This window comes from Zalophus californianus, chromosome 2, assembly GCF_009762305.2.
Source record: "Zalophus californianus isolate mZalCal1 chromosome 2, mZalCal1.pri.v2, whole genome shotgun sequence".
Classification (NCBI taxonomy): Eukaryota; Metazoa; Chordata; class Mammalia; order Carnivora; family Otariidae; genus Zalophus; species Zalophus californianus.
This window is the reverse complement of record NC_045596.1, coordinates 41,311,898-41,326,769: the sequence shown is the minus strand read 5'-3', so window position 1 is coordinate 41,326,769 and position 14,872 is coordinate 41,311,898. Positions and strand designations below refer to the sequence as shown.

General features: G+C 47.4%; 1 protein-coding gene and 2 long non-coding RNA genes across 5 annotated transcripts in view; 2 read left to right on the top strand and 1 right to left on the bottom strand.

Annotated features, from left to right (window-relative positions):
• The window catches only part of LOC113924394, a 39,764-nt gene extending 33,683 nt beyond the window's left edge, over nucleotides 1-6,081 (top strand). The window contains exon 3 of the long non-coding RNA XR_003520658.2: nucleotides 5,851-6,081. This is a non-coding gene — a long non-coding RNA (uncharacterized LOC113924394). The remainder of the gene's footprint in view (nucleotides 1-5,850) is intronic.
• Nucleotides 1-10,762, bottom strand: part of LOC113924393 — a 36,514-nt gene extending 25,752 nt beyond the window's left edge. The window contains exon 1 of the long non-coding RNA XR_003520656.1: nucleotides 10,540-10,762. This is a non-coding gene — a long non-coding RNA (uncharacterized LOC113924393). The remainder of the gene's footprint in view (nucleotides 1-10,539) is intronic.
• Nucleotides 10,422-14,872, top strand: part of USP46 (ubiquitin specific peptidase 46) — a 53,307-nt gene continuing 48,856 nt past the window's right edge. The window contains exons 1-2 of one of the 3 annotated variants that reach the window (XM_027598170.2): nucleotides 10,426-10,618; nucleotides 12,748-13,051. In XM_027598170.2, the coding sequence (XP_027453971.1) occupies nucleotides 13,034-13,051 (18 nt within the window). In that variant the 5' untranslated portion in view covers nucleotides 10,426-10,618; nucleotides 12,748-13,033. Of the gene's footprint in view, nucleotides 10,619-12,747; nucleotides 13,052-14,872 lie in introns of all 3 variants that reach the window. The other 2 variants (XM_027598173.2, XM_027598169.2) reach the window with 2 other exon arrangements.

The following is a 14,872-nucleotide window of genomic DNA, read 5'->3' as shown; positions in this document are numbered from 1 at the left end:
AACAACAACAAACAAGACATAGTGGTCTTTTTCATGGTTAACTTAGTGCACTGATGAAATTAATCTGACCTTTGGGAAATTAAATTTAAAGAAATTTCAGATTTCAGAAACTCAGTCCATCGACTAAAATTCTGCGTATCCTATAAAAGGCTAAGGGTGTATGGACTTGAATTCTACTTCTGGCTCTGTCTGCAACGGAACTGGGTCTTAATTATTTAACCTCTTTTGGCTTTGAGTTGGTTGAATTAGATGAATCTAACTGTAATAGTCAGTTACTCTACCACTTATACTTTGTTTTTAAAAATTTGGTTGTTTTTCTGTTATTGCTTATAGTCATTGACTATTTCTCTACCTTGTTTTGTTTCAAGGACATATTAGACGAATCCTTTTGTTTGCTAGATGGGTCAGATGGAGGTGTCACACGTCAATATTATTGTTTTTGTATTGGTTGGGACATGGACTGATCACTGAGATGGGCCTAAAAGGAAACAGGATGATGTGCACTCATGACCAAAAACATCTTAATGATCCTTATGAAATCGTACATGGTTCTCCCTGTTCTGCTATAAAAGGAAACACAATTAGTTGTTTATTAAAATACAGTCCTCTAATACCACAGTGAAATACAGCTATATACACATAACCATATATACACAACTGTAAAATATAGGTATATATTTACACACACACTCGCCAAAATGGCTAAAGTTAAAAAGATAATACTAGGTATGGGGAGGATGTGGAGCAACTGGACCTAACGCTCTGGTAGTGGGAGCATCAGTATGACCATTTTAGAAAACGTGTTTGAGGGGTGCCTGGCTGGCTCGGTTGGTTAAGCATCTGCCTTCGGCTCAGGTCATGATCCCAGGGTCCTGGGATTGAGCCCTGCATCGGGCTCCTTGCTCAGCAGGGAATCTGCTTCTCCCTCTGCCGCTCCCCCTGCTTGTGCTGTCTCTCTCTGACAAATAAATAGATAAAATCTTAAAAAAGGAAAAGAAAAGAAAACGTGTTTGGCATTATCTGCCCAGGTTGAACACGTGCATGCTCAATGACTGAGCATTTTATGCCTTAGTATATGCTCAGTGGAAATGTGTGTATATGTACACCAAAGAACACAGACAAGAATGCTAATAGGAGCATTTTTGGTAATAGCTTCAGGCTAGAAAAAAACCAAATATCTACCAGTGTTGAATTTGTGAACAGATTGTTGGCTCTTCAGATGATGGAATACTACACGGCGACAAAAACTAATGAACCACAGCTTCTCTGAGCAACGTGGCTGAATACATAATACTGAGCAAAAGAAACCAGGCAAAAAGGTGACATAACACACATGCACACAAAAAACCCAGGCAAAACAGCTATGGTGGTAGAAGTCATGATAGGGCTTACGCCTGTTGAAGAGAGGTCAGGGATCTGGAGGAGCTCGAGGAAGGCCTTCAAGGATGCTGGTAATGTTCTATTCCTTCACCTGGGTGGTGGTTGCACAGGTGTGTCTGCATTGTGACAATTCACTTAAGACTTACGCACCTTTCTGAATGTATGTTTTAATTAAAAATATTAAAACAAGAAATTGATGCTTTGTGCTTAGTCAAAATAATAATAGCTCTTTAAAAAGTTATAATAATCTATAGGACTCAGTAACAGCTGCTGCTGAAACTCATTATTTTATAACACTGACTTTGACCAAATGGCTCATAATTAACCCCTCTCCCTAGGGGGAAAAAAGTCCACACAGCAATGAGTGTAGCGTGCCTAAAATGAAAACATCTACCGTATCATTGTTACAAAGCTTCCAATTGAACCAGAATACCAACAATACAGCATGATTTGTAATTATTCGAATGAAGTAGTGCTCTTGAAACTTTTGAATCCATTTGCCTAGTTCATGCAGATCTTGAAAGTCTTATTCAATGAATCCAGCATTCTCAGCCAGTCAGTCGCTTACAGTCTACCTCTTCTGGGTCATCCTGATGGCGAGTGATGGCTAGAATGTGTATAGAGCTTTACAAGGTACAGAGCACAACACCACCAGGAGGACACCACCCCCATGGACTTGTCAGTGGCATCCTTAATCTCGTCTGACTCTGTTTTTTAAGAAGAAATGGAAGAGTAGAGCCTTAACCCCCCACTGGGGACAAAGCTGAACAGAAAGAGAGTTCAGGACAATTGTATCTTGTTTTCAATGGTTGCCAAGTTTCTAGAAGTTCAGGACCAAAGTTCATTGCAGGTACTGCCCCCTGAAGGAAAACTCATTCCAGGTGCCACATGTGAATCCCTGCCCTCCCATCAGGTGGCGATTGGGTTTATTAAAGCTATGGAAATGATCACATATGGGCTGCCAGGGTATGAGGTATAATTTGGCAAAAAGACCTACGTTCCCTTTATTGAAAATAGTGTTTATGGATATGGAAGGAATGTAAATGCCCCCAAGGAAAGCCTGTTCTATTGCTGATCAGGCTATAGAACAACTATTCACCTTACCTAGAGAGTCTATACTTGGAGGTCTTCCAATCTTCTTTCAAACACTTTCAATAATATCCCCACTCAACAAGTATTTATTGAGCACCTACTATGTGTCTCCCTATTCTGAGGGATAGAGCAGTGAACAGAGCAGTCAAAACCTCTTAGGAGTGACCGTGGAGCTTATCTTCCTTCCTGCCTCCTTTACTGAGAAGATGGAAGCGATTTTGTGTTAATTTCCTCAACCTAATGGATGGACTTCTTCCTTTCCAAAGCTCTAGGGCTCCTGATCTGTCCCTCTACCCTACTAATAACTACCTTCATCAAGCCTTACTGCTAGGTTCACTAGCCCTTCATTTTTTGACGACAAACATACTCAGGGTCTCCCCACACTAATAATCATGATACAAGGGACAAATAATATGATCAAACCTTTCCACTGATTCTCTTGCCTCCCTTAAACTGCTGGGATCTCTCTTTACTTTATCATCAAATCTCTCTAGAAAATCTCATTTCTTGTTTTTTTTTAATTTTTAAAGATTTTATTTATTTATTTGAGAGAGAGAACAAGTGGAAGGAAGAGGGAGAAGCAGGCTCCCCCCTGAGCAGGGAACCCGACGCGGGGCCCGATCCCAGGACCCTGAGATCATGACCTGAGCTGAGGGCAGATGCTTAACTGACTGAGCTACCCAGGCACCCCTCTCTAGAAAAATCTCATTTCGAAGAAGAGAGGCTCATTTGCTTCAACTTCCTTACAGAGCACTTCCCTTCCAAGCCCCGCCTTCCCCTTACCCAGGAAGGCTGTCAGTTCTATAAAATTTAGATCAGAACTTGGAGAAAAGAGAAAACCACCAGGAAAGCAGGATGGTGAGTAAAATGGTTCTGAGCAAGTGAGCCAAGTGTTTCAGGTAAAATAATTACCTGCTAATAGAGAGCCTCCTGTTGTGTGCTTGGCATTGTGCCAGGAATTTGAGGTTTCTAGAGAAGTACAAAAAGTGACCTTTGATAAAAAGTCAGCAAGGAAAGATGAGACTGAGAAGACTTCCTTGGGAAGTAAGGTTTGAGCTGAATTTTGAGGAATGAGTGGACTTGAAATGGAAGAAGAATTGGCTGAGGGTGGGCGGAGGGTGTCACGAGCCTAAGGACCTGGAAGCAAGACATGAAATGATGTACTTGTTTGGTTTAAAATTTGGAAGAGATGGGCAGAGCCAGATTAGCCATGTCCTTGCAAACCAGGCAGAGAGCCACCCATTAAAGGTACTTTTGAGCTCTTCAAGCCTCTACCACCCCATCTCTTTCCCTTCAAAGCCAAAACATCTTTTACTGTCTTCTCCTTCCCTTTCACCTTCCAACCCATTCCGATAGGTGTTCTATCCTAACCACCCCCTGCAAACTGCCCTGGAGAGAATTCAGAGGACCCCTGAGTAATAGGCTTTGCTGAGAGGATACTTACAGGAATCAGGGCAGATTACTTAACACTCTGCGCCTCAGTTTTCTCTGAAATGGGGATTATAATATTGCCTTCCTCAAAGGGTTGTCAGAAGGATTAAATACATCTTAAAGCCTTGCTCAAGAACTGAACATTGTTACTATTATTAATCTTCCTTGAGCTCTTAGCTGTATCTGATGCATTTGACTACTCCCTCCATCTTGAAATACTCTTTGGCTTTTGCAATGTTGCACATTTGTTTGCTTTTCCTCTACCACTTTAGAAGCTTTCTATTAGTTTTCTTTGGATCCTGTTCCTCCACCTGATCCTTCCATGGTGGAGCTCTTCATGAATTTCCCCTCGTCTATTCTTACTCTACACTCTCCCCAGGCAATTTCATCCATAACTGCATGTCTTGCATTATCTCCTATGTATTAATTACTTTTAGATGAATCTCCAATCCAGACATTTCTTCTTCTTTTTTTAATTTTTTAAAAGATTTTATTTATTTATTAGAGAGAGAGAGAAAGCACAAGCAGGGGGAGTGTCAGGCAGAGGGAGAAGCAGGGTCTTCGCTGAGCAGGGAGCCCGATGCGGGACTTGATCCCAGGACCCCGGGATCATGGCCTGACCTGAAGGCAGACGCCTAACCGACTGAGCCCCCCAGGCGTCCCCAGACTTTTCTTCTGAGCCCCAGATTTGTACTTGATATAACTATTCAGGTTTTTCATGGTTATCTGAAATTCAACGCCTGTGAAACCAATCTCACTTCTTTCCAACCATCTACACCTGAACTTTCTCCTTCAGCACTCCCTATGGTAAAAAACAAAAAAAACATAACATTCTTGGGGAGTCTGGGGAGCTCAGTCCGTTAGGCATCCGAGTCTTGATTTTGGCTCAGGTCATGATCTCAGGGTTGTGAGATGGAGCCCTGCCTGGGGCTCTGAGCCAGGCATGGAGTCTGCTGAAGATTCTCTCTCTTCCTCTACCTCTGCCCCTTGCCCCCTCTCTAAAAAAAAAAAAAAAAGACATTCTTTCCATTACAGTTGGAAACTTGGGACTCATCTTTGGCTCATCCTTGTCAATCACCAAATTCAGCCGACAATCTGCAAAAAGCATTCAATCTGTCCACTTCTGTTTTCCCATTGCTGCTCCTTAAGTAAACCCAGGCTACTGACAACTCTGGGACTCTCTTGCCACGGATTTCTAACTGGCCTCACAAAGAGTGCTTTTGCTCTTTCAACCTTCTTTCCCCGGATAGTAGCCAGCTTTCTTTCAGTTAATCAAAATGTATAAGCAAATAACAATCGAATCATGTTCCAACCTAGCTTAAAAATCGGTCCACAACATTTCAATTGGTACTCCAAACTAAGCCAATTGTTCTGAAAGCTTAGGGAGTCTTAACCACCACAAATACACTCATGATCTTCGATGTAGTTTCCCTCTTATAGGAACTCTAATTTGATGTTCACTCCAAAGTTAGCTTATCCTTATGTTAGACTAATTGCAAGCAAAAAGTAGCAAAGACATCCATAAACAATGCCAATGAACACTGCATTAGAAGTCAAGCAGTATAAACACTGGGACTGCCATCTTTTATCCTAGGATCACCAGTGTCTCACACAGCTTTTGGCACAAAGTATGTCTTTAGTAAACAGGTGTCTGATACACGATGAAAAGGAAAGAGGATGGGGCGCCTGGGTGGCTCAGTCGGTTAAGCTTCTGCCTCTGGCTCAGGTCATGATCCCGGGGTCCTGGGATTGAGTCCCGCATCAGGCTCCCTGCTCGGCGGGAGGCCTGCTTCTCCCTCTCCCCTGGCCTGCAGCTCCCCCTGCTTGTGCTTGCATTCTTGCTCTCTGGCAAATAAATAAAATCTTAAAAAAAAAAAAAAAAGAAAGAAAAAGAAAAGGAAAAAGGCTGCCATAAAGTTCCTTACAGAATTGAAATATAATCCACAGAAACCATTTCAGGAGCAAACTCTACAGCCAGCAAAATATTTTCCCCAAGGACGGCCAAATGTTTACTAGCATTTGCATATCAAATGAGCTGCAATAACCTATTTGGCAATGAGGAAAAAAAAGGAAAGGAAAGAATGTGCCAGGCACAGGGCCTGAAACCGGATGAGACTTTTACAAATGCACAAGACAAGCTTCTTTCCCTCCAGGAACTTCCAGGCCACTTGGAGAGAGGCAAGTATCCCACAATTTAATATTCACTCTCTTGGCTCCTCCTATGGATAAGGCTTTTTTTCTTTTCTTTCTTTTTCTTTCTTTCTTTCTATTTTATTTATTTGACAGAGAGAGAGAGCACAAGCAGAGCGGGCAGCAGGGAGAGGGAGAAGCAAGCTCCCCGCTGAGCAGGAGCCTGATGCGGGGGCTCAATCCCAGGACCCTGGGATCATGACCTGAGCTGAAGGCAGATGCTTAACTGACTGAGCCACCCAGGTGCCCTTGTGTTTTTCTTCAGGTGTAAAATGGTGAGTGAAAACAGGACTGGCTCTCAGTCTTATGTCGGGTAAGGGTTGAGACTCAGACATTAATCAAATAATCACTGGCATAATAATAGCAGCTATTCTATATAGCGGCTAGTGTATGCCAGGAATATTTTCAATACTTTACATAAATTAATGCAGGCACATTCTATGAGGGGTACTCTTACTATCTTCATTTTCTAGAGACAGAAATTGCAGCACAGAGAGGTTAAGAAACTTGCCCAAGTTCAGAGAGCTGGTCCACACAGTCTGGATCCAGGGTTCATTCTTATAACCATCCACTCACCTGCCTCCATGCTGTGTAAGATATGGCATAGACATATTTACAAGGTCCGTGAAGGGCGGCTGGATGGTGTTATAAGAACATGTAACAAGGACATCTCAGTTTTTCTTGGTTTGTCTGAAGGCTGAGTACCGTAAACCAAGCAAAGAGGGGTGGTGGGAGAGGGAAAGACATGAAATTGGTAGCAACGGAGGGGAGAGTATGGAAGCACCTGGATATAGTGGTTCATCAGAGGTGGTGGTGGGTGGGGGGAAGGAATCTGGAAGGCCTCACGGAGGAGGCAGATCTGAAGGAATTCAAATATTGGTTTAGTTTGTAGAGAAGATAGGAAAAGTAGACATCATGAGCTCAGACTAAACCTAATTAATTTGGGGGACAGGAAGACACTGGTTACTAGGATTCTTTCAATTGCGAGTAGCAGACACTCAATTTGAACTGGCCCAAGAAAACAAGGACTTTACTGGCTTGAGTTGCTGAAAAGTCCAGAGTATAGATCTGGCAGCAAGTATATGAATGATGTTGTTAGGATCTCTCTTCCATTCCTCATTTCCATTTTTCCACGTTGGCTTGGATCTCAGGCCGTGGAAATATGGAAGCTCTAGATTTTATCCTATCACTTCAGCAAACACGAGGAGAGGAGTACTTGTTTCTCTAAATGCCCCCCCGTGGACTCTCATTGGCTCAGCTTATATTACGTTCTCCTTGTTGAATCAATCACTGTGGCTGGGCCATGAGCGGTGCTCTCATTGGCCAAGCCTGGATCACATGCCTTCCTCTGGAACCAGAAGGCAGGGTCAGCCGTACTTGAACCCTAGGTTCTGAAAATGGGGAAGTTGCCCAAAGTAGAATCTAGAAACCAGGCAGGCCAAAACTGAGACTTCCACCACAAGCGGTTGGCTGGGGCAGTGCTCCTCATACTTTACATGCAGAGTCTCATTCAGTAGGTCTCGGGTGGGACCTTATAGAGTCTGCACTTCGAACAGCCTCGCTGGTGAGGCCAATGCTACGGGTTCACGGACCACACTGTGGAGCAAGGGGTGTAACACCTGGAGTGACTGCTTCCCTCAAATTTATTTAGGCTGTTCAGTGCTAGCCTGTATCCCATCCTACCATTTGTCTACTTTTCTCAGTTTTGACGCTATACCTTTACACTAGCTGGCCCGTATGTGTGAAATACTTTTCCTCCACGTTCTCCCATTAACTTGTCAACATTTTTATGACTACCTCTTATTTCCTCCAAATGTTTCCTCACTGAGTGAAGCTGAGGCTAGGCTTATTCTTCAACTGATGCCTTTTCCAGTTTAGACCTGTGAACACTAACCTTGTGGTAGGGTAAAAATGTATTTAATTATTCATGAGTCTGACAAGATCTGCGGTGTTCATTGATTTGTTGTGTATGTAATTCACTGCCTGAGTTTCAATCTGGGTGTTTGTCTATATTGACCACTTCGGTTTTAGGCAATAGGCTGTTAGAAGGCATGCAAAAGATCCTTTGAACATGCTGATGTAGCACTCAGTAATCAGCACGGGAGTTTTGACCGGCTCCGTTTCCGACCTGGGCCGGTTCACCCCTCCTTAGGCAACCTGGTGGTCCCCCGCACCTGGGAGGTCACCATATTGATGCCGAACTTAGTGCGGACACCCTATCGAAATAGCGCGCTACAGCCCAGAACTCCCGGGCTCAAGCGATCCTCCTGCCTCAGCTTCCCGAGTCGCTGGGACTACAGGCGCGCGCCACCGCGCCCAGCATAGCACTCAGTAATCAGATGATGTTCAATTTTCATTGTCAGTGGTGTTTTTGGTCCTCTGGACTTTGCAAGCCACTGTGCCGATATTGGCAGAAATACTGAACTCTATTATGGCATCAAATTTCCATATCATTGAAGGCTTTGGATTAATGCCTGTAGAATGGAATGTCTGTGAAATTGAGTCCTGAGGCCCGAGTTTTAGACTCAAGTTTGCTCCTGAACTTGTTTTGTGACTTTCTTCAAGTCTTAAAACCACTCTAGACCTGTTATCCCACCGGCCATATTGGGTGTCTTGCTGTCCTCTACGCTCCTGCTTAGCAGACCCACTTCATTAGTTAACACGTGGCTGACGCTGTGGAGGTAGGACACCTGACCCTCTAAGCCTTCTTTTACCCATCTGCAAAAGACAATAATCATCTGATGTTATGGTGGCAATTGAAGGTCATGAATGTAAAGAACGTCATGATTGACAGTGTTAAGAAATCATAGTTTATTACCCATCAATATCTTTTTGGAAAGATGTTGGCTGAATGACTTTATAAGCAGGTGTATTACTCCTTAAATCCACTGAAACATAGAGTCACCATGATACTGGAGAACGTCACTCAGCAGTTGTCTTTTCTTTACACCCCAGTTCTGCAGATATCAGCTATCAATGGCCCGCATATGTGACACGAATAACACTTCATAAGTAAGGTAGTATTTATGTATTTCCCAGTATGTTAGCCTTGGTTAGAAAAAAAGCTACCTTCAATTATATTAGTTTCTCTTCTAATTCAATTTATCATTAAATATATCGGTTTAATAAGAATTATCACGGGTTCCACTTGTACGGTAGGACCTCTGTTGAAAGCACTGAACTGCAACTTTGTAGAATTGTTTCACATTCAGGAACTGGCTTCTCCACTTCCGGTGAACAAATTGGCTAAACCGTGTAGATTCGCGCTTTGAGCCAGAAGCCACGACCTTTTATGCAGGAAATGTGTCTAAACCGATGCTGCACCCTTCTCAAAACCTAAAGACGTTAGGTCCGCGAGAGAGGTTTGTTTTATCGATGCGGAAAAGTTTGGTTCTCGGTCTATCCGGATTCAAATCCCTCCTTGGACAGTCTCTAGTCCTCACCCCGAACCCAGACTTCTCTTTTGTACCTGCTAATGTCACAAATTGCCCGAGCGCGCCGTTGCTGGCCTCCGCCCAAACCCAGATTCCTCTCTCCTCCCGGCGCCCTCTACCAGGCAGGCGGCCCGCCGCTGGCCAGGGCTTTCCAACAACCCCATGTCCTGACCGCATTTACTTCTTGGGTCCCCGCCGGTGCCATCTGGCTGGAACCACGGGGAGAAACTAAAAGTTGGACGTAGTCATCCTGCCCCTTGCCTTCTTCACTCGCCCCAAATGCAAAACCCGGGGCTGCTGGGGGACAAGCTGCTGGAAGGAAAAAGCTTAGACGGGAAACGGCCTCGCGTCCCCGCCGGCCCTCTCCGCGGCGCCCGCCTTCCCCAGCCCGCGGGCCGCAGGAGGCGCGGCCCCTCGAGTCATCCAGCGTCCAAGGCCGTCCCTGGTTCCCTCGGGCCCCTGGCCGCCGGCGCCACCGCGTCGGGGTCGGTCCGGGGGACCCGCGAGGCGCGGCTGCTGCAGTCACGCGAGAGAGGGCCTGGCCCGGCGCTCCAGCCCAAAGAGGGTGAAGCAGGAAATAAAGAGGCGACGAGAAAGGCCGGGCCGGGGGGGCGGGGGCGGGAGCCCGGGGGCACGGGCGCAGGAGCGGCGGGGACGGGGCGGGGCCGGGCGCGCGGCGGGAGAGCTCTGAGCGCGGGCTGCACGCGGCGCGCTCGGGCCGCCCCTCCTCCCCGCGCCGCCGGCCGCGGCCCAGGCTCCCTCGCTCCGCCACTCCCCGCCCCTCAGCTCTCCCTCCCGCCTCCCCGCCTTCCCCGCCCTCCCCGCCTCCTCCACCTCCTCCTCCTCCTCCTCCCTCCCTCCCTCCTCCCTCCCTCCCGGCCTCCCTCTCCCAGCCAAACTGCAAGCCGGACCCCAGGCCGCCTCCCCGCCGCCGCCGCCGCCGCCGCCGCCGCCGCCGCCCCGCCGCCCGGCCTCCCCGCGAGCGCTCCACCATGGACAGTCCTGTTTTCACCTTATAAAGATGGCGGTGCGGGATCGCTGCAACCTTTAGACTAATGACTGTCCGAAACATCGCCTCCATCTGTAATATGGTGAGTGGCGGCCGCCGCCGCCTCGGGGGTCGTGCCCGAGGCTCGGCGAGGCGAAGAAAGGGAAGCCCGAGCCGCACACCCGCCGGGCGCCGGGGTGGGGGCGGGGGGCGGCGGGGTTCGCGCAGCGTGGCCAGAAGTTCCTGGCCCCCGCGCTCGGCGGGCGGGCCGCAGCCCCCGGGGCGGCCCGGGGAGGGGCCCGATCCCCCGCCCCCCTCCCAGCCCCGGGACCCGAGAGCTCGCCCGCCAGTGCCTGGCCGCGCTGCCTTGCCTCCGCCCTCGGGCTGCGGTGGAAGCGTCTGCGGGGGGGGAGGGCGATAAGCTCGGGATGGGGGGCACCCATCCTGCCCTTGCGGTAGATAAAGCCCTACCGGTCTCCCTGACTGCCCTCGTCTCATTTTGAGTTCACTCCTTAAACTATATTAAAGGCAATCGGTGTATCTAGAGAAATTTGAAATGTAATAAAGCTGTAAGGAAGTGCAAAATTGTGGTTAGAGAAGTGAACTTCTCCCTGGTTTGGGAAGCACGGTAATTTGTTTTGGATGCCTCAATTTCCCCACCTGTGAAAGAGGGACAAGGTTATTTGGCAGTAACATTTGGAGGCCCTGAAGGTGGGGCCGTCTTTGGGCGTGGAGGAGGTCTCCAGTTATCTTGCCTGATCTGCTGTAGACCCCTCAGAGGCTGGTCTGAGCGTGGTCAAAGCAAGGGGACATCATGGGGCTCTGCTGGGTCTGGGTCCGTGATGTGGTGCTCAGTTAAACTTGGGTTTCTCCCATTGCTCTCCCTTCCTTTTCAGTTTTTGCAGGAAGAGCCTCTAGCCCTTGGGTTCCCAGGGTGCACCCTGCAGGCACCCCGGCTTGCCAGAGCTTTAGGAAGGTTAGCTTGCCCCCTGGAATAAGGCAGTTGCCCTCCCGTGCAGGGTGAGTGTGTGCCTTGCCATCACTCTCCAGGGTGCCCTTCCCCTTCATCAAAGGGCTACTCCCCCAGCTGGAACACGTGTTCATTTAATGCCAGTTTGGGGAAAACCTTCCTTGAAGCTAATAATACAGGCCCCTAAAGGGAATCTGAGAAGGCTTGATTGAGAAGCCTTAGGGTAAGGTGATCTGGCTGCCCTTCCCCCATCACCACAGCTTTTTAAATCTTCTGTCCCACATTCTCCTGCACGATTAACACCCGGCGGCAAAGGAGCCCTGTGTTAGCTCAGGGGTGGCATCAAGACCCAGTGGCGCGGGCTTCAGTTTTCAGCACCGTTGGCCATTGCTGCCGCGGTGGCTGGGGCTTCCCAGAGTGAGAGCTGCAGGACCAGTTAGATGTGGTGGGTGGCTCCTGGAGCCGTTCCATTTCCTCTCCTTTCCTTCCTTCTCCACACAGAGACAGGTCTCCTGCTCCTTCCTGTCGAGTGGCATTAACGCTGGCTTGGTGCAGTGAGAAGGTGATGCCTTTCTTCTCGCTGTCTCTCTATGCTAAGACCAGTTCCTGAGGGGCACCGGGAAACCAGAGCAGGTCTAATCCTCCTGCTTGCCTGCTGTGTGGCCTCAGGCTTACAGGGCGGTGAGGCATGGTCCCAGCTCTTGGTGGTGTTCCTCTCCTGCCTGTATGTGCTGACGCCTCGCTGTAGTGAAGTAGCCTGGGAACTTGAGAGCTTACATGTCCCAAGAGGAAGCCAGCGTCCAGCTCCCCGCCCCCGCCAGTGCGGCTGGGGCTTCTTGGCACACCTGGGCAGGATGTCACAACCAGATTCCAGTAAAACTCAGGGAGGCAGGCTGCAGGGGAGGCATCACTACTGGGTCTGCAGAGTTGACACCTCATGTGGAGTCCCTGAAAAGGCACCAGAGTTAGGCTCGACATCCGGGTGAAGTGAGGAGCTGATAATTTCTAAGTAGGGAGTTTTCTGTTCGTATTTGTACACTGTGTCTTGAGCAAGTGCAAGTTCTGGTTCTAACATGTACCAGCTTTTTGTCCTGGAACGAGTTGCTGTCTTAGTTTCCTTACCTAGAAAAAGGGGGTGACAGATATCATTAGGCTGTTGTATTAAATGAGCTCCTGCACTGCAGGGCCTAGCACATAGCAAGAACTCGGGGAGGGCTAGCTGTTATTATTAACATCTTTCTCATTATTATGTCACCTTCCAGTGGTTTAAAGAACGATGAAGATGATACGCTCTTGGAAGCAGCCACTAATATAAACAAGCCCACGTTCACTTATGCAAAGTTCATTTATGCAAACCAAGCCGAAAGGCAGTATACAGAGGCTGGGATGTGAATCCTTAACCCCGCCCCTTATAAAAGACTGCTCAGGTCACCCCTGCCCCTCCCCGTCTCACTTCCCACAAGAGAAGGCTTGGTGATGAGGAGTCTGCTGTCTTTTCACCTGATCAATGTACATTTTCACCAGACCCCTCTTTAGATTCTTCACTGGATGATGAATTGTTTCCAGGTAGGTCTTGTCTGAATCTCTGTTTACTGTTTCGTTCCTCTCTGGGGCTCTGATTGGTCCTTTCCACTCCTAACGTGATTAGGGCCTAGCTGGTTTGCGTAGTTGTAGTAAGAGCAAGTGACATTTTCTTTTAAGCAGCTTGTTTGGCATATTTTAAACAGGCTGATGTGTCCAGAAAGGGTGTTAAAAGATACCGTCCTCCCAGGTAAGACTTGAACAAACCAAAACCTGGCTTTGAAAAGCAGATTTGTTTCCTCTACCAGACAGGGAAGGACCCAGCAGAGCAGAAACAAAACTTGTAGCAAATCCTTTATGTGATTGAGGAATGAGCACCTTCTCTTTCCCTCACACTTCTCCTGCCTGTTCTAGATACAGGGGTGTTGGAAAATATCCACATCCCTCTGCTGGTCGCCTTACGCACTGAAGTTTTATTGTCCACTGGAAGTTTAATGCTAGTTCCTATTTGTTTGAGTTTTATGTTCATGTGAACTCCTGCCACAGTGATTCTTGATCAGCTTGCTTGTGTCAGCTTAGCCACACAGCGTGTGTGCTTCAGAGATAGTAAAGCTTGTTTGGCTAGTGTGTTGTAATTTGTAAAATGTACTAGCTGCTACCAAGCATGAGGAAATGTTCCTTGTTGATAATCTGATTTTTGTCCAGATCAATGGATTTAACTTCTTATGTATTTTTATGACCCTACAAATGGAAAGTCCCCTCCCCAGTTTGAAGAGCTTGAGAAATTTTCTGAAGGGGAAGCATTTGCTATAGGAGAAACCAAACGTGTCCTCTAGAAATGTGACTTGTACCAATGCAAATTGGTCTGAATCATCAAATTTTCAGTTCATTTAATAGCACTGTAAGATGTACCATCGAGAAAATCTGTGTGTCAGATAGACTACGTTTTTGTTCCCGTAAGCGACCATTTGTTGAGGACCTGCTATGTTATGGTTGGCATATACCATGTGTAGGTACCTCATAAAAGAATGGGGCGAGTCCCGATCCCCAAGGAGCTCAGCAGCTTCTTAACTTTGTGGGCGTAACATTGGTAAAGACTAAACAATTTAAATATGATGTGTTATCTGCACAGATAAAGGTTGAACAGAATCTCAGAAGCAATGCAGTGAAAAGACCGATGAACACAGCAGGACATTTCTTTAATATGATTTGCATTTGACCATAGTTTATTTTTTTTGTATGAGGACGTGATTCTAGTCAATGTAACTTTGACCTGGCATCTGTATCCCAGGGGCTGTCTGTGCAGTGAAGCATGTGTGTTATGGTAACTTTGGACAGATTGTTGTATTTCTTGGGACCCTAGTCTTTCTCACCTTGTAAAGTTGATACATTTTTGAGGGGTTGTCCAAAGCTTCTTAGTGAACAGCATTTCTTAGAGTCTTTATAAAAAAAATCTCCTTCACAAGATGGGGCAAGCATCTGAAAGATCAAGTCAAGGCCGTTTGTGAAAAGTCTGATGAAGAGGGAGGGACCAAGTTGTCTAGAGGTCAGCGAGCTGATCTACAGTCCATCCCTGAGGTTGCTGCTGTCAGAAGTTCATGGAAGGATATAGGCTTTGAGGATTTCTCAGAAGAGGGTGCACCCAGGGTGGGGGCGGAGGGGGTGGTCTACGGCCAGTGGGGTCACTTTCTCTCTCAGTCTTCTTTGGGCCAGTGGCACCTACCTACCGTTGACTGACCAAAGGTTCCAGCACACAGATGGGAAGTCTTGTGGAAGGCAGAATGTCCTGTGAGGACGGAGTGGTGGGCCTTGGCCTCCCCAGCACCGCAAACCACAGGAGAAGTAACCAGCCCCTAGATGGGGCGG